Here is a 17,865-nt window from a genome sequence, read left to right as displayed (position 1 = left end):
CGAGAAAATTTTAAAAAAAATTTTGTAAAAATTCAATCTACAATTAAAGAAAATTTGAGAAAAGGTTAAAAGATGCCGAGTACCGTTTTTCTGAAATGTACCTATTTTTTTTTGGGTAAGTAATCGAGCCAGATCGGAAATTTTTACTGGGTGGCAGCTTATGATTCTTTTCTCTAAAAGCTGGCAGCACTGCAAATAACCTCAAAGCGATACCGGAGAGAGAGAGAGAAGAAACACTGCATCGTTGACATATTTGTTATTATTTGTAATATAATTATTAAAATACAGCAATGAGCCGAAATTACAAAGAAGATCAGAGCAATGAGGTAGAAGCCCTCGATTCCATATACTGTGGTGAAATGGAAGGTAATTCGTACTCATTCCCCAATACAAGAATTCAATAAAAATATCTATGAAACCCTTTAGTTCTCCAGTCAGAGCCTTTTCACAAATTTCAAATTCCCATTGCCACGGAGGAGTACAATGCCGAAGCAGACGAGGAAAGCGAGCAAGGATTAGCTTGCAAGCTTGTGTTTACGTATACGGAAACATATCCAGATGAAGCACCGTTGGTAGAAATTGAGGATGCTGAAAACTTTGAGGATAATTTCGAAGGGCAACTGCTAGAACACTTGCGTCAGACAATTGACGAAAATATTGGCATGGAGATGATATTCTCGCTAGTAAGCAGTGCACAGGAATGGCTTAATGTGCAATGGGATGAGCACAAGAAGAATAAGGAGGATGAACGGGCGCGTAAAGTGCAAGAGGTCGAGGAAGCGGAACGAAAGAAATTCGAGGGAACGCGTGTAAGCGTCGAGACATTTATGAAATGGAAGCTGGATTTCGAGGAGAGCACGGGTATTGCGGCGAAGCGGGAGAAAAATAATGATTGCAAAAAGCTGACGGGTAGAGAATTATTCATGTGTGATAACACATTGAACGATTCAGACATCAAGTTTCTTTTGGAGGCCGGAGATAGCATTGAGAATGTTAAAATTGATGAAACATTATTCCAAAACATTGGCGAACTGGATTTGGACGATGATGACGACGAGGATTGGGTGCCCGGTGCCGATGACGACGATGATTAAACCTGTACTGCGATATTAAAATAATGCTTATCTAAGGCATACTCGTGTATTGTATACAAAAAAGCTCAACATAATCCTCAGTGGGCTCTACAATAAAATGCTAGCGTGTTATCAATCCAATCCGTTGGGATTCTGCAGGCTCATTTCCGATAATTTGAGTCCATGGCTTTGAACAGATTGTATATCATCCAAGTCGAAGAATTCCTCATCACTTTCATCGTTGGTTGTTTTGGCTTGAGCTTGATCAGAACTCTTCCTTGCAGCTGGCAGCACTTCGCGCGGAAAATTAAGTTTTGGCCATGAACCTGGTTCTAGCTTTGGCATTGTTATCTCCACCTTGGTACCATACATTTGTACCGAAGCCTTTTCCACATTTATGATCTATATGGGAGGAAAATTGAAATATTATAAATCATACTCAAAGTATAATTGAAAATTTGCATTTTTACACCGCGCAGTTCCAGGTCCAAGCTAAACTTGGCATTTTCCTGCTCTGGGAAGACCAACATAACGTGTAGCCGAATGGGATTCACTTCAATGAGACTTTGAGCATAATGATATTTTTTGGCATAAATTGCAACAACCACATTTGTAGCCGTCTGATGCCAATCATATCGGCATTGTACTATCTTTTTGTCTTCGTCCTGAAAAGATCAACACAGTTATAAGTGAATTTAGTTTCCGTCTTTTTCGACTGATCCTCACCTCTTTAATCCATTTGTGCTGACCATAGACACAGCCTTTTTGGGCCATGAATTGAGCAAAATCGGAAGTGCGTTTCTGGCAGCACGACCAGAATTTCATGCCTTCATGAAATATAGGAACACCAGGATGATAGGTGCACTCGCTATAGTCGTTGCTTGTGCTTGTATAAGAGTAAGTGCAGCCGTTGTTTTTGCAGCTGGTTCCAATAGCAATTCCACTACAAGTCAAAAGCATATGTTATAGAATGGAATACTAATCGGCGGCTTTAGCGTTACCCATCATCAGTTACAGCTTCAGTTGGGGCAGCGACTGGGTTGATTTTCAACGAATCAATGGTCTCCTTTAATGCAGGTGCCACTGTCGGCTGCAAGACCGTCAATGGCGTTTCGATAGCGGGCCTGGGAAGTGATTCCCTTATGGGAGCGCGCACTTCAATTTCAACATCCTTGTCGGCTCCGTCATCTTTGGCCGGTTTTTCCGGCTCGGGAGGTTTAACATTCGAATGCTTTGCCAATGTACATCCTTTGATATTAAGAAATTCTGTAAAGTCAACCGACTTTTTACTGCAACACGACCATCCTTTATATGCATCATGGAAGAACGGCGCACCTGGATGATGCCGGCATGATTCTGCGCCAAAAAAAGGTGTTATTAGTCACTGATGATTCTCTGTTTTTGTGTTTTACTAACCATCCGAGTTGGTGGTTGGATCAAAGAGCTGGCCGCAACCTCTGTTATAGCACTGCTGCATTTTTTCTTTTAATATATTTAATAATTATATTTGTCGCTTTTGGTCTAGAATTTTCGCTAATAAGAGGAGTGTGGAGGTCGGTCGATTTAAGTGCTGCCAACTTTGATTTCAGGTGGGAGAAGTATTATCGATAAATTGGCATTTGTAGTGCTAGAAAATTATTATCGATTGATGTCTATGTTTAGTATTGTTATGTCATTGTAACGACTTTTTGATTATGTCGTATCGAATCCGCTTAGAACACACAATAAAAAAAACCAGTATACACAAAGCGTGTGGCCTGCTTCTTTAGAAAGGTAACCAGCAGTACGAGAACAATTAAAAGAGATAGTCAATGCAAATTATGTTAATTATGGGCGCTCATTTCGGGGGGGTCTTTAAACTTTTCGGTATGTGCCAATCAGTCGCAAACCGGAATTAAACTACAAATCAATTGCAAATTTACTGAAGGTCAGTTCGGTTTTGGTCTACGTCAGCGGTGGGCACGAAATTTGCAATCGGGAGCACTACAACAACATCTACAACAAACACAACTTCTGAAGTCATAAATCAAAGCAAAATGAACACTTTTATGACTCTCTGCGTCGCGACGAAAATCTGTGTGGTTGTTGTTGGTTTTGGCAAACCAAAACAATTATACACTAAAAGAAGTTCTAATTAATTTTATTTGCAAGTCGAACGCTTATTATGTGGTAAAAATCAAAACGCATCAAAACGCATCAAAACCAACTCTACTTTTTCACACAGTGTACAAGACGCTGCTGAAGTCATAAATCATAGCAAAATGAACACTTTTATGACCGTAAGCGTCGCAGCCGAAACTCGAGCATTTGCTGTGTGTTTGTTGTTTTTTTTTTACTGAGGGTCGTAAATGAGTTGCGCGCGGCGTCAAAAGTTGTTGTTGTAGTCAGAGAACTGGGAGCAGCAGGAGCAAGGGCTTGCCCACCGCTGGTCTACGTGATTGATTTAAAGGATTTACCAGACAAAATACTCACAGAAAGGTGTGTGTCGACAAACTGTGAGTCATGGCTAAGTTAAGTTAATTAAAAACGGGCATGGTAACAGTTAATACCAGTGTCTGGAATAGGGCTATTTAGCGGAACAGGCTTTGTCTCAATCATCATTGTTCGTTGGCCACCATAAATACACATTAAATTTACTTACGTACAAATACATACGTGGGACATGCTTATGGTTTCGTTTATTGCCTGTGGCGACAAGACATAAATTTACCTAGCGTTCAGCAAATTGTCATTTCATTGAAAATTCTTGTGGTCAACAAGGTTATCAACGCCAATTGGCAATGCTCGATTGTGATTGCGACTGCGATTGCGATTGGCCTTTGTCATTTCGGTTGCACTTAATACAAATTATGACAAACCCTGGCGCCCCCGACTGCATCTATATGATGACCATTCGATTTTTGGGGCAATTTGGTGGTGCGGTTGATGGTGTGAATCATGCCACCGCCGCCACTGCCGCTGCTAATGATCCGCAATGACTTCTTGTTGTTGTTATTGCTGTTGCTTTGTATTGTTGTGCAATTGCTCGAGAATTGTAGCTTTTTTTTTCATATTTCGACGCCGCTCTGCAACTTCTGACAACTGCAACACACTTAAATAAATAAAGAAATATAAAAATTGGAACTGCATTTACAGTTTGCCGCTGTGTCCCAGTGTCAATGGAAATTAACACCGTCGGCACCGGCTTGGTCTTTACTAGGCGTATACGTAATTTAACATACAATGGCAATGGCAACACAGTAACAGCAACAACAACAGCAACAGCAGCAACGACAACGTCAGCATGCAATTGTATGTTGCAGCGTGTCATGCTGTTGTAAAATGCAAAGGCAAACGCTTGCACAGATTTCTCGCAATTCGACTTGCCAACAACAACAACAAGAAACAAATAAACATTCCAAACCCAAGCCCATAGCCAAAAGCGAAGCCAGATGACGATGACGCGTATTCAGTTCACACTTCGGTGTCAGCCTCAGCTTCAGTTGTTGCTACTGTTTTTGGATTTGGCGTTGGCGTTGGATCGATAAGCATCACATTGATTCAATTGTTGTGTGCGAGTATACTTAATATATACATGTAATTACGCAATTTACAATAACAACAACGACAACGACAACAAGCCCCGGGAGCAATGATAAGAAAGCTGATTTGTTAGCTTAACGCTTGCGCGCTTTCAAGTTCGTTTCCTGAGTCTTTGGTTTTAGTGCATGCATTAACAATTGCAACAGACTGTTGCACAGTCAGTCGACTGCACGACAACATGTATAACACATAAGTTAAACAACAAATTGCATATTTTACACATTTATTTACAAGAGATTTAGATATTTTGCCTAGGCGCCTCATTAACTGACTACTTACACATGACTCGACTCTCAACTCTCGACTCTTGGCTCTCGACTGTTGGCTCTGGATACGAGCCTCGCTTCGCGTTGCCTCAGAAGTAAGTGTATCGCGTATGGGTATATGGACTGCTATAAAAATTATATGTTGCATATGATGTGTCGGGCGTTTGAAATGTGGTGCTGAAATATGTTGGATCCACGCCGCCAGCCGCTGCTGCCACCGCTGCCACAGCTGAAAAAATTGTACAATGAGAAGGACAAGAAACAAAAGCAATATCTGTCAATTGATTTGGCGGTCATTTGCAATTACAATTACAATTACAATTAATAATGTTAAGCTTGGGCGGGTGCACTTGGGATTAGTGGAATTGCTAAGCTGCCAGTTGCCAAGTGCTTGGTGTTGGTAACAAATTCCAAGTGTGGGCGTTAACTGACCAGCGCACTCGAAGCTCATACTCGTGCCTGAAGGTTAAGCGCGGCGTCAATCACGTCGTCAACATTCTTGTCAAGTGTCCAGTTGCTGTTGTTGTTGTTGTTGTTGTAGTGGTTTGTGGTTTTTGATTGTGGTGCTTGCTGTTGTTGTTGCTGCCGGGGCGTTGGCATTACGAATCCAATTAGAATGCCTGTCTACATTCGATGCTGGTCGAATGCTCTCCATAAATTCAAAGGTGGGTGGTTGGTTGTTGTTGCAAATTGTTGCATCATTAATCTACTGCCGCATTGCGCTTTCCATGGAGCCACAGCCGTCAGTCGTTTAACCACAGGCAGTCCTCATCAGGAAGCAAATGCTGCGTAACTTTTTGTTCGTTTTGTTCAGAGAACTTTTGGCTTGCAAAATTAATTACACAATGACCATTTGGCAGTGGTATTGGCCATGTTGGCTACCAAATGGCAATCGTGCATAAATTGTCAAATTGTAAAAATTATCTCAACTTAAAGTCGCTCGTTGGTTTCTTGCTTTGTTCAGTTGTTCAGTTGCTCATTGTGAAATGTCTTTCGATTCATTTGTGTACTAAGTGAGTCGACCAAGTCCTCTGGCTGCTGTTGGACAACTGGACAATATTGGCCCGCTGGCGGCTTAACCTACTGTTTACTGTCTGCAACAAAAAAGTTGTTCCATTTCGTTTTCCTTTTGCTTTTCATGCGATATGCAAAAAGCAAATCAGCAATAAGAGTAAAAAAGTAATACAACAACAGACTGCAAACCACAAACATATTTTCCAATGCATTAGACCCGCATATCATTGAGTGTCTCAGAGTCCCCATATGCAAATGTATGTATGTATGTGTGCGCTCATTGACTCTATAGACAGGCAGGCACACAAACATACATACACATCTGTTGCCATATGAGACTCAAGTCTTGATTGCCGCAGCAGCACCTGCGTCCAACACATTTGTTTTTCATTCAAAACTTTTCACATTTTGTTGCTTTTAAAGTTTTACACTTTTTCTTAATGAGGATATTATAGATCGAAATTTAAATTTAGAGAACTGTGAGAGCTGTCATATAAAAAAAGAACTGGTTGAAAAAATGTTTTAGGCATTTTTTTTAATTTTCGACTGAATAACTTTATACTCATTTTTTAAAAACTATTTTTTAATAGAAAATCTCATGACTACAAAATTGCAGAACATAGTCAAAACTGAATAAATTTCCATACAAAAATATTAATTTTAAATTATGTCAAAAAAACTATAGGGAAAAAAACATTCTAAAATTCAAATTGAAAATTTTTGGTTTAAGGTATATTAAGACAATATTCAAATAAAATGCCAACGACTCAGCAATAAAAAAGTCCAAAAGAAGCCTACAAAATTTACTATCACTAAAAAAAATCTTACAAAAGCTCAAAAAAAAATAATAATAATACATTGCTCAGAAAAATTGTGCTTGCGTTAAGTATTTTTTACTTGGTTTACCGGAATTACCGTACTTCTTTCACCGCATTGGATTGATTTTTTCTCCGAAATCCCCTTATTTTTTTAAGTGTATGATTTAAGTTTTTGTATTTTTTTGACTTTGAATTTCCATAATTTTTTAAAATTAAATCGGTTTGATCACGGTTCGAGCTTAGTATTATTTGATGAAAGTTTTCCCTGAATTTGACGTTATTTAACTTTGGGAATATCAAGTGTTTTGTCTGTCACTTCATTATACAGATTTCAAGCAGCACAGATAGAGACTACAAAAGTGTATCTTTGTGGTACCCACTCAAATGTGAAGCTGTAGTGAAGAGTGTAGCCCACGTCGCTACAGTTTTCGTAACTCCCCCTGCCACAGGGCCCGTTGCCCGAAGCCCGAAGTACGAGGCCGTCACAGTTCGATTTGTGTCGCTGCACTTCAAAGCTGGCGCTGTTAATTAGACGCTTGTTTTGTGTGCACTTACAATAATTGCTACAAGAAATCATAATCATACCAAAACAATCAAAAAGCCAAAGTGGTGCGTTTGTATGTAAAAATAAAAAAAAAACTACATAAATAAAATATACAAAAAGATTTCGAATCTTTATGTGGCCAAAAAGTTGTCGAACTAAATAAAAGGAAAAGAAAATTGAAACATAAAAATACTTTGTGTGTGCGTTTGTTTATACGTAATTTGTTTATTTATAATTTAGTTTAAATCATAATTTTTGGGTTACAAAATAAATGAAAACAAAATGTGAATTTTCCGATTGTGAATTAAGAACATAAATACAATTAAGGACGGGCAAATAAAAAACAACATAAGAATTCATAAAAGAAGCAAAAATAAAGTGTAATTGGTGTTTTGCAAATAGATAATTAAATTAAATACATAATACCTAATAAACAACTAATATATTTATTATTATTAATATTATTATTTTTGTAATGTTAGCATGTGCGTGTGTGTGTGGGAGTGTGTATGGTGTGTTGGGTTGTTGGATTGTTGGGTGGTTTGAATAGGAATTGTTGGGATTGCGGGTTGGGGATTCAAGTGCTTGGATTGTGGTTGATTGAGTGCTGCAAGCACTCAAATTGCAATTAACTGTGACGCGCATTTCCGTTTCCGGTGCAGTTTGGCATTGCATATGTGGGTTTTATGTGGGCTGTGTGTGTGCGTGTGTGTGTATGCGCGTGTATGTGTGTGTGTGTGTGTGCGCTTGTGTGTGCATTTAACCAAAGATTGTGCCTGTGAATTGGATATGGTGTGAAGGGTACATTAAATAGACAATTATAAAACAATTAAAACAACAATTGCATTAACTAAAAGACTGCATATTTAAACACTACTTCAATTGCACTAATAAAGCTTTTTGTGTGTATATCTATGTGTGTGTGTGTATGTGTGAGTGTATGTATGAGTGTGTGTAGGTGATTTGGCATTGGCCTAGGTTCTACATATGTATAAATTGCTTAGACCGAGCGTCTGAAAGTATTACTTTGTTGCGGTGGCACAAAACCGAAACCAGAGGCGCCAACAACAACACCGCTCGACTCCTCAATTGCATCTGGCGGCGAGGGGGGGAACACAACGGGACCTGCAATGCACAAGAGGCAAAAGAGAACAGAGAAAAAGAGAACAGAGAAAACAAAAAAGAATTGTTATTGTGTACCAGTTTTATTGTGATGAACTTTACCTCTGTTCTGTCGCGGATCGCGCACCTGAGCCGCCGAGGGTTGAGCCAGCGCAAGGGGATCATAGGCGAAGCGGGAACGGCCGGGGAATTGTCCTAGAAAGTATTGTTGGCCGGCAGCAAAAGCCAGGCACAGGCACAGAGCCGCAATGGTGACTAACTGAAAACAGAGAGAGAAACAGATTGATATGATTAACTACCCATATTGTTGGTAAGCAAATGAGAGTGCGGTCAAAGCGATTAAACAATTGAAATGTGTGCCAATGCCAGAGTATGTATAAAAAACAATTAAGCAGCCTGTCACTGACAGAATGCCAATTCGTGTGTGTACTTGTGTACTTGACTCCATCCACGAGCCAACAGACAACAGACCAAGTTAAAAGACACGAGCCAGTTCTTGGCTTAGTCAGTCTCTCAGTCTCTCAGCCTGTCCCATTGGCCATTTTTCATATGCAGAGAAATACATGTAATTAGCAGCGATTGCACAAAAAAAATATAAAACAAATTTATGACAATTGCAACAGTTTTTTACAGCTTTAGTTTAAGTTATAGTTTCATTTTCATTTTCATTTTCAGTCGAGTGCTCGCATATTGTGTTTGTGGCACATATCGAATCGATGGCCCAATTCGTTGCATCAGCGCCAAAATGCATCCAATCAAATGCAGCGATAAGCGTGCAGCTCGAGCTCGTTAAACAGCAACGATCAGTGCAGAATGTGTGTGCTGACCACAAGAAATCAGCTGGAAGCTGTGGCGGCGTTCATCAATAGCCTGCCACATGCTGCATGCTGTGCAAATTGGCTTTGTGGCTACAAAAGAAAAAAAACTAAAACTTAAACAACCTATAAAAAAGAGTGCAAGCTGTCGGCGAGGCGCCTAAATTTATTGATTTGCCCAATGTAAAGCTCAGCAGGCGCAAATGGAATAAGAAACTCTTGGAATCTCTGGCAACGAATTTGCAGCCACGTTGGCGGTTGTTGTGTACAATGTCTTATTTCTAAAAGCCGTCTTGCAATTGACGTAGTCTGAACACTAATCATAGGGCCGAATGAACCTAATAGAACGGGTTTCCAGCAACAGTAACAGCTGTTCATATGCATATAACATAAAGCTAAGGCAAATGCACCTGTGCACACCATTCTTCCACATATTACCAAGTAATTGGTAGTTGCTTTTGCTTTTGTTTTACTCGTAAGCTGTTTGCTTCATTAATTGCCTAATGGGCCGCGCCTGAAATCAATGCAATGAATTTACAGCCACAGGGCGTATGCGCAATATTTGGTCAGTCAAATAGCAAAAATGCTAATCTCTACAACAAGCGGTTGCAATTGGTTTAATATGCTGTGAAAAGTGTTTACGAGCACCCTACAAATTAATCAGCAAAAAGACATTTACAAAAACAAATGTGTAAAAAATGTGAACAGAAATAACAACAATAACAAAATGGACAACAAGCTGCGGTAACAAGAACCAGCAACAACAATGCTAATTGCTGTTAGCACAAATATGCATAACAGCAACAACAACAGCATGGAAAAACTGAATTTAAACTAAATAATCAAAAAATATGCAAACAAGGCGAACAGTTGCCAACAAGCAACTGAGACTTGGACTTCTTGTCTAGACTTTAAAGTCTCGCCAACTTGTGAAAATGCTTTTAATTAATGCATGCTTGTTGTTGTTGTCTTTGAGCTAGACTCTGCGTCTATTACCACATCTGAAAGCTACTGTTGCAGTTTCTCAGTACTAGAAAAGCAGGTATTACTGCTAACAGAGTTCTCTTCAGAGAGAGAGAGAGAGTTGAAAACCAAAGCGATAATTAAGACAACTAACTGATAATTTAAAGCTTAGAGTGTGGGAGTATGGATTAAGCCATCAACAGACAACTTGATAGTTTGTTAACTTTTGTGTTTCGTTAATTTAAGATCTTTATTCAGCTAGATCATATATACACAAGTGAATAACTTGAGATGACATATATATAAGATTAGATATGTGAGTTTATGAAATATCGATTATAACTAATAGTTTTGTTCAGAGATTTATAACATTAACCATGTTTATTAATAAGTAAATTATATTTAAGCCATCAACATACAACTTGATAGTTTGTTAACCAAGTAAAAGTTAAGAATATGATTATGTTTATAAAAAAACTAAATTATAATAAAATCTATTTTAATTGATTTAAGGTCATAATGGCAAAACTTTGCACTTTACTTAGTGTAATCTATTCATATGATCATTTGTGTTTGTTTTTGTGTGGCATGCAACACATGTTAAGCGTCGAAATGTCGTCAGTCAGTCGCTGGCAGTGTTTTTTTTCTCACATTTCCACACTGCACTGCATTTGCATCGGTGAATTCTTCGCATAGTTTCGGACAACTTCTCAGTTGACTTTAAATTTAACTTTATTTGTAACTTCAACTGTAATGTTGACTGTGTGATTGTGTCTGTGATTGTCGGACGTGACAGGCGATTTGAAAGTTATCGTTTAAACTAATTAAATAAATTAAGCGCAGCACTTGGTTAATTTTTTTGTGTTGTGGCTTGCCGCAAGGAATCCACACGAAGTCCACAAAACCGTGCAGCATGCTAATGTGTGTTAATTTGTTTGACTCGTTGAATTGAGAGTAACACAAAAATAGTGAAAAAAAAAACAGTTTGTATTAAAATTGCTGTCATTCCTCATATGCTACCCCACCCCCCCCGGCCACTGCCCCTTATCGAAGCCATAACAAATTAGTTGAACAAATGACCTTAGATATGATTTCGTAATTGGGCGGCGCTTGGTGCTGGTAGCAGGCCAACAACAACAACAGCAGCAGCAGCAACTTGGCTAGATTGTTGGCCAACGGCGGCTCATGCGAAATCCCACCCACCCACAACAACAATGATTAAGTGCAGCAACATGTGAGCGTGCCACACAAAACCTAAATAAAAATCACAGCAACAGCAACAACAACAACAACTGGACAACAAAGACAACTACATTGGCTTGTTAGCAAACGGCTTGACATACCCTGCGGCAAACAGGCAAAGGTCATACTGGCTGCCACACTTAACTTGCAACAAGGTCAGCAGACTTCATAGCAAATACAGGGTTGCCCATATTCGACGGACCCATGTTTTTTTTAAAAAAATCAAAGAAAAAAATAAAAATTTGGCGGTTGGCAATCTTAATCATTTAATTTGTTCCAAGTAGATTTGTTTACATCAATTTTTGAATATGATATCTCTCAAATGGCCGCCTCTGGCGTTGATGGCGTATTGTGCCCTTTTTGCAGCATTTTTCATCGTTTTCGCCAACATTTCGGCCGGAATAGCGGCTATTTCTTCACGAATGTTGTCCTTGAGCTCTTCTACGGTCCTTGGCTTGTTAACGTAAGCCTTTGACTTCGAATATCCCCACAAATCGGGCGAACGCGGTGGCCAGTCCAAATCACCACTTTTCGATATCAAACGGCCCGGAAACAATTTCTTCAGAAAATCGATTGTTATGCGACTTGTGGGCGGTGGAGCGCCGTCTTGTTGAAACCAGAACTGCCCCATACGCTTTCGACGAATAATTGGCATCACAAAATTGGTCATCATGTCGCGATAACGCTCCTGGTTGACGGTAACAGCATGGCCATTTTCATTTTGGAAGAAAAACGGCCCAATGACCGTTTTCGCACTAACGCCGCACCAAACTGTGACTTTTCGTCATTAAGAGGCACTTCTTCAATCTCCTGAGGATTTTCACCAGTCGAAAATTTTTCGTATAAACGCTTAATGGTGTTCTTAGAAGGCGCACTTTTCACATTTTTTAATTTTTTAAAAGCACGTTGAGTTTTCACAATTGACTTGTTCTGTTGAATGTAAATTTAAACTATTTCAGAGCGCTCGCGTGGCGTGTATTGTTCCATGGTAAAAATCTGCTTGGACTGACGCTTCAAACGTGGTATGTCATTAAGCGATCTGACATCTCTGTCAAAAGTTATGGAGTTGCTAGATGGGTCCGTCGAATATGGGCAACCCTGTATTATACTTTAACTATTTATATTTATTTAATACTCAAACAAGCAATATCTTTATTCATAATCTAAAAAATTGTTGGTTAAGCAACAGCAAACTAGCATATATGCTTAACAGGGTATTTAACTGTGTTCACTCCCTCTTTGCACCATTTTTTTTTTGTAGTGGTTTTTCAATCAGATTTTTCATTTTTGCGCTGGCATTTATTGGCGTTTAGATTTTGATTGGCTTAAATGTGCACTAAAAATAAATTATTTTTTATTACTTTACGAGCAAAAAAATAATACATAAATGCAAAAATAAGGAAAAACAAATTAAATAAATCAAATAGAAACAAAATGAGAATTCCAGCAGGTCGCAATGAACTTTCAATAAGTTATTCCTGGCAAATGGAACGAGTCGAAAAGTGACTCATAAGGCTGGAAAAATGGAAATTGAGGCCTGTTGACTGCAAAAACAAAAAATCAACAGCAACAGCTGGAGTGTTAATTAATCTTATTTAAGTAAATGGATTGTCATTTGGCCGAGCAGGCACTACAAATTTTGATGTGAACAATTTGCCAAAGCGCGGCAAAAAGTGAATGTTGAAACAATTGAAGTGCGCTCAAGTTTACGCGACTAACAAAACCAAAAAAATACAAAAACAAAAATGAAAAAACTGTGAAAAAAAAAAGTTGATTATTGTTATCTTTTGTTAATGATTATAACGCCTACAGCAAACTGACAGGCTAACAGATGCTAATACTCGCATACTATAATACTGTCCAGGTTAATGCTCGATTGAGCAACTGTTCATTGACTTTCAACGCGGAAGCAGAGTCCCAACTTTACCGCCTGGATGCAGAGAGACTGTTTGTGCCTCTGTTGTACTTGTATTTAGTAGGTGCAACAAGACTAACAACAGCAACAACAACAACAACAATAATAATAACAACAACGACTACAACTTGGCCGACGTCGATTCAAATTACATTGAATTGTGTTTAATAGCTGGAAATGATGCCAGGCTAGACCCAATCTGAGACATGGTCAGTTGACTATTACGATTTCCATTGCTTAGCCAATTATCAAAGATCAATTTGACTCAGTTAGTTGGTTAGGAAGTGCAAATTGCCGTGTGGCAGCGTGAGAATCAAAACACTTTTCCTTTTTCCTGCTAAATGGCTGACCCATTAAATCAAATCAAAAATTCAAAACGAGTTCAAGTTCAAATTGTGCTGTGAGCAGAGCAAATTTGTAGCGTTTAGAGCGACTGACAAAATGGCAAAGACAACGCACACATAATATAACACATGTATGTTCCCCATCCCCTTATAAATATGGTAATCGCCTGTCTCGGTCGCCTTCCCTTGTCTCCCAACTCCAGCAATAAATCTAACATAACTATTTTGCAAGCCAAAAACGTTGTCATGTGGGCAGCTCCACGCTCTCCAACTGGAGCTACAGCTGGATATAAAATTTGGTAAATATATATATGTAAGTGTATAACTATAGCTGGTCATGTGAACATGTGTATGCCAGGCACTTGCCATGCGCATTGACTGACTGACTGACTGGCAGACTTGGACTTGGACTCTGTCTTGGATTTGGAGTTAGATTTGGACACGAAGTCCCAGACGTGGCTCCAGCTTTGATTGCGACAGCTGCGCGCTAATCGCGTCGCACTAAACGAATTGTAATAAAAACGAGAGAAGAAACGTTTTATCTTCAGCATGCCGAAGATTTGATACGCTGGCAGACTTGTAGTATTTATCTGGCTCCGACTGTAGTAGTTCGATTTTAAGCACAATTGATGAAGATGCTTAGAATAATATAGAATACACAATTTGAGAAATTTGTTGAAATATATTAAAAGAAAAATAAAAACGATTCTTATACAGTAGTTTGATTTTTTGGTAATTGTTTCTATGGCAGCTATGGCAACTTTTATTTTTTTTCTACTTTTACATTTTTAATTTGTTTTATTTTTTATTATTTCAGTTTTAATTTTAAATTTTAATTTAAAAGATATTTTCAGAATTATAGTTTAATTTAAGTTCATAGTTGACACTGAATAAATAAATAATAAATAAAAAATAAATAAATAAGAAATAATAATAAAAAGTCATAGTAATTTGGTCGTAATGTACATATAAGACCATACCAAAAATAAAAATATAAGTGGGATTTATTGAGATATTCTATTCAGCTATTTATATTATAAATTGATCAGAACCGGCCGGGAAGAGGACGAACCCGTTCCTATTTCATCATGATAACTTCAAAACTGATAGACTGCTGCACACAGAAACAGACCAATTAATAAATATAATTAATTATTATTATTATATTCTTATACACTTCGTGACAAAATTAAAATACTCTCTGCTAGGGTATTAAAATACCAGATGCGACTCTCGATATCAACTGGACATAGACATGGACACAGCATGTAGCGTCAAGGAATAAACTAGCTACAAATCTGTAGAAACCGTTGCACACCCGTATTTTTTGAGCCTGGCCTAGACACATATGCACTGGCATGACAATTTGCACGATCAGCTTGAATTGCAGTTGGGCAAGCGGCATCTTCATTGGCTGTGAGCAATGTTACCAATGTTACCAAGGCATAGGCCAGGTTAGCAGACTAAGCCAAGCCAAGCGAAGCGCAACGCAAGGCAACTACAACATCAAAATTTATGGCAATTAATTTGAATTTCTACACGCAAAGCGTGTAAAATGCAACAACATGACGACGGGGACAAGTTGATGGCGATTGTGATGGCAGCGATTAACCAATGAATTAAAGCGATTGTCGAGCAATTAATAAATCTTTTACGCTGTGCAACATGGCACGCATTTGTGCATTTGTGTGCCTCAATCGCTAATCGAGAGCGATTTGCCAGTCCGTTGCCTGATTGCGGTTCCCAGGGTGCCATTTTTCTCGACATAGACTGCAACTGCAACTGCAACAGGGACTGCAATTGGGACTGGGATGAAACGACAATTGCCAGTTGCCGACAGCTGGCAGTTGCATAACTTGGGCTCTAATGAATTGAGTTGACTTGCTTGATTTTTTTTCTTTATTTTTATTTTTTAATTTATGGCTGCTGTACACGAGGCACGCATGCAGTTGCCACAGCGACACGCAGACGGACACGCAATGAACAAGAAGTTGGTCAGCGCCAGTTTGGTCACTTGACTGTGACTGTGACTGTGACTTGGACTGAGACGGAGACTGAGACGGAGACTGAGACTGCAGAAATCTGGCTTTGGCTTTTGGTCAATTGGCGCGTGTGTATCGCACTTTTCAATTAAGTTACAAAACGCATGCCCAAGCACGTTTTTTACAGTTTGTCTTGCCAATGTTGTTGTTGTTGTTTTTATTGCCTGATCTGTTAACAAGTGTCTGTTGCCTGTCTGGCATGGCCATGGCCTTCAACATGAACTTGAACTTCTTTTAATATACATCAGTTATTATTATTTTTTTTTTGCGTTTAGCGTGTAATTGTAGGCCGTTCTGCAGAATTAAAGTTAATAAATATATACGTGCACTTGTATTTGTGTGTGTGTGGCGGAAATAGTCGGAAAATGCGTGTTGGACATCATAATCATGTTGTACATGCAAATCGTATACAATTTATGGCCTGGATGCTGATGAAGCACGCCCAACGCCCCAGTCAAAAGTCCATTGTCTGCGGCTAAACAGCTTAATAGTCGGTTACACACACACACACACACATGCACACAGCTAGATGTATATTAAGATATGAGCAGATATATTTTTATTTGTATATGCATATTTACACGTATACATGTATGCTTGCGGCGGCTTTGTCAAGTCTTTAATGCCGACAAAATGCTCGCTGCAAAAATTGACACACGACAACTGGCAACAGGCGACAGACGGACAAACCGACAGACGGACAGTCGGACTGGACCATAAATTCAAGTGCCCAATAAAAGTATTCTGAATTTTACAATAGCTTCAAAACAGTTATGGGAATTATTAATGCTTGGCATTGGCAACAATTCCAATTCAGTTCGACACGCAGACAAAAGACTTAGGCAACGAACTTGCTCAAAATTGCGCATACGCAAAATAATCATAATAAAAAAAATTGCAATTTAGATTTGTATGTGTTTTCTTTAATTGCAGTACTTACGAATTTCATGTTGATTGAGTTGGGTTTTATTTTTGTAGTAGTTATGGTTGTTGTTATATATTTTTGTTGTTGTTGAGCTGCAATTAGTTAACAAATATTTCAAAAATTAATTTGCTTTTAATGATTTATTAGCACTGCACTGTTTTTATCTCTTTTTCTCTTTGTTTCTTTCAACAAGCACAAACACAATTGTTTTATTTTCTTTTTCTAATTTTGTTTCTCTGGTTGTAGTTTTTTAAATTTATTTCTTTTTTTTATTAATGCAGTTATTGTCAACGCGTGAACGCGAGTCAAACGAAACTAAAAGCCAAATTCAAACGCGTTAACAATGAGCTGTGAGCTGAGAGCTGAAAGCTGGGAACTTTAAGCTGGATGCTGTGCCAGTGTCAACAATTGGGCTTACACGACTCTGCGTTGCGCTGTCTATTATTATTGTTGTTATTGTTGTTGTTGGTAGCCTGGTAGCGGGAACTCGGGCTCGGACTCGCCGGATCGTCGTGTCTACGTCGAGCTGTGCGGTAAAACGTTTAATGAATTCCAACAGAAATGCTCAGTTGATTTTATATAAAGCATGGCAAGCGTGCGCCGTCGACGTCGCTGTCGACGTCGCTGTCAACGTCAACGTGGCCGTCGTTGCTTTGTTTGTTGCGTTTCGAGTGAGTTTTGTTTTTCGCCTTCTGTTGTTGTTGGCGTTATTTGAGCGTTTGTGTGAGAGCCTTTTGAGTTTTGAGTGCAATTGTGGTTGCTGGCCTACGTGCAGCACGTGATGGTCGTTGTTCTTGGGCGGATCATTGCAAAAATTGCAATAAAAAAAGACAACTTTCTAGTGATCGACTAGCTTTCGTGCAACCAGTTTCAGTTTTCGTTTCAGTTTCATTTTCAGTTTTTCAGCGGGTCAATCGTCAGCTTATGCAAATCTAATGCAAATGTAATAGGAAAGCTGGTAACACCTTGGCTTGATTGCAGGTGTAAAAAGCAACAAAAATTGCATCAACAGCAGCAGCAGCAGCAACAGCAACAGTGACAGCAGCAATAACAACAGTAACAACAACAACAACAACAACAACAACACTGCCTGTATTGTCGGCAGCTTAAGCTTTGGCAATTTCTTCCGCCTCTATCGTTTTTGACCGTGAAATTTAGTGTGATTGTTGGCCTCTTGGTCGGTTTGTTATTTCATTTGTT

General features: G+C 38.9%; 3 protein-coding genes across 4 annotated transcripts; 1 reads left to right on the top strand and 2 right to left on the bottom strand.

The window, feature by feature from the left end:
- The first annotated feature begins 206 nt into the window (after positions 1 to 206).
- On the top strand, positions 207 to 1,212 carry LOC117792808 (RWD domain-containing protein 1). The gene is made up of 2 exons (XM_034633084.1): positions 207 to 366; positions 427 to 1,212. The coding sequence occupies exons 1-2, from the start codon at positions 291 to 293 to the stop codon at positions 1,092 to 1,094; spliced, it is 744 nt and encodes a 247-aa protein (XP_034488975.1). The 5' UTR covers positions 207 to 290; the 3' UTR covers positions 1,095 to 1,212.
- On the bottom strand, positions 1,127 to 2,635 carry LOC117792792 (cysteine and histidine-rich domain-containing protein). The gene is made up of 5 exons (XM_034633065.1): positions 2,490 to 2,635; positions 2,075 to 2,429; positions 1,800 to 2,016; positions 1,544 to 1,738; positions 1,127 to 1,475 (listed from the first exon to the last, which is right to left on the bottom strand). The coding sequence occupies exons 1-5, from the start codon at positions 2,548 to 2,550 to the stop codon at positions 1,206 to 1,208; spliced, it is 1,098 nt and encodes a 365-aa protein (XP_034488956.1). The 5' UTR covers positions 2,551 to 2,635; the 3' UTR covers positions 1,127 to 1,205.
- Positions 2,636 to 4,849: 2,214 nt separating this feature from the next.
- On the bottom strand, positions 4,850 to 17,213 carry LOC117792812. 2 transcript variants are annotated; one of them, XM_034633089.1, is made up of 5 exons: positions 17,084 to 17,213; positions 16,681 to 16,757; positions 8,522 to 8,678; positions 8,324 to 8,422; positions 4,850 to 5,150 (listed from the first exon to the last, which is right to left on the bottom strand). In XM_034633089.1, exons 2-5 carry the CDS (start codon positions 16,687 to 16,689, stop codon positions 5,011 to 5,013), a joined length of 405 nt encoding a protein of 134 aa, XP_034488980.1. In that variant the 5' UTR covers positions 16,690 to 16,757; positions 17,084 to 17,213; the 3' UTR covers positions 4,850 to 5,010. The 2 variants fall into 2 exon arrangements, with proteins under 2 accessions (XP_034488980.1, XP_034488981.1); XM_034633090.1 differs by lacking the exon at positions 4,850 to 5,150 and adding an exon at positions 7,657 to 8,073.
- Positions 17,214 to 17,865: the final 652 nt, after the last annotated feature.

This window comes from Drosophila innubila (genome assembly GCF_004354385.1).
Source record: "Drosophila innubila isolate TH190305 chromosome 3R unlocalized genomic scaffold, UK_Dinn_1.0 2_E_3R, whole genome shotgun sequence".
NCBI classification, from domain to species: Eukaryota; Metazoa; Arthropoda; class Insecta; order Diptera; family Drosophilidae; genus Drosophila; species Drosophila innubila.
Note: the sequence above shows the minus strand (reverse complement) of the source record. Positions and strands in the feature narration are given on the sequence as shown.

Excerpts from the sequence above, each read along its gene's own strand:
- LOC117792808 (XM_034633084.1), top strand. The coding sequence starts at position 291 with ATGAGCCGAAATTACAAAGAAGATCAGAGCAATGAGGTAGAAGCCCTC. Across the intron at positions 367-426 it reads ATACTGTGGTGAAATGGAAG|TTCTCCAGTCAGAGCCTTTT; the intron begins GTAATTCGTACT and ends GAAACCCTTTAG.
- LOC117792812 (XM_034633089.1), bottom strand. Across the intron at positions 8,423-8,521 it reads CGATCCGCGACAGAACAGAG|GTCCCGTTGTGTTCCCCCCC; the intron begins GTAAAGTTCATC and ends TGTGCATTGCAG. Across the intron at positions 5,151-8,323 it reads TTTTGTGCCACCGCAACAAA|CTGTGGCAGCGGTGGCAGCA; the intron begins GTAATACTTTCA and ends CAATTTTTTCAG.
- LOC117792792 (XM_034633065.1), bottom strand. The coding sequence starts at position 2,550 with ATGCAGCAGTGCTATAACAGAGGTTGCGGCCAGCTCTTTGATCCAACC. Across the intron at positions 2,017-2,074 it reads GAAGCTGTAACTGATGATGG|TGGAATTGCTATTGGAACCA; the intron begins GTAACGCTAAAG and ends TTTGACTTGTAG. Across the intron at positions 1,739-1,799 it reads AGCACAAATGGATTAAAGAG|GACGAAGACAAAAAGATAGT; the intron begins GTGAGGATCAGT and ends TGATCTTTTCAG.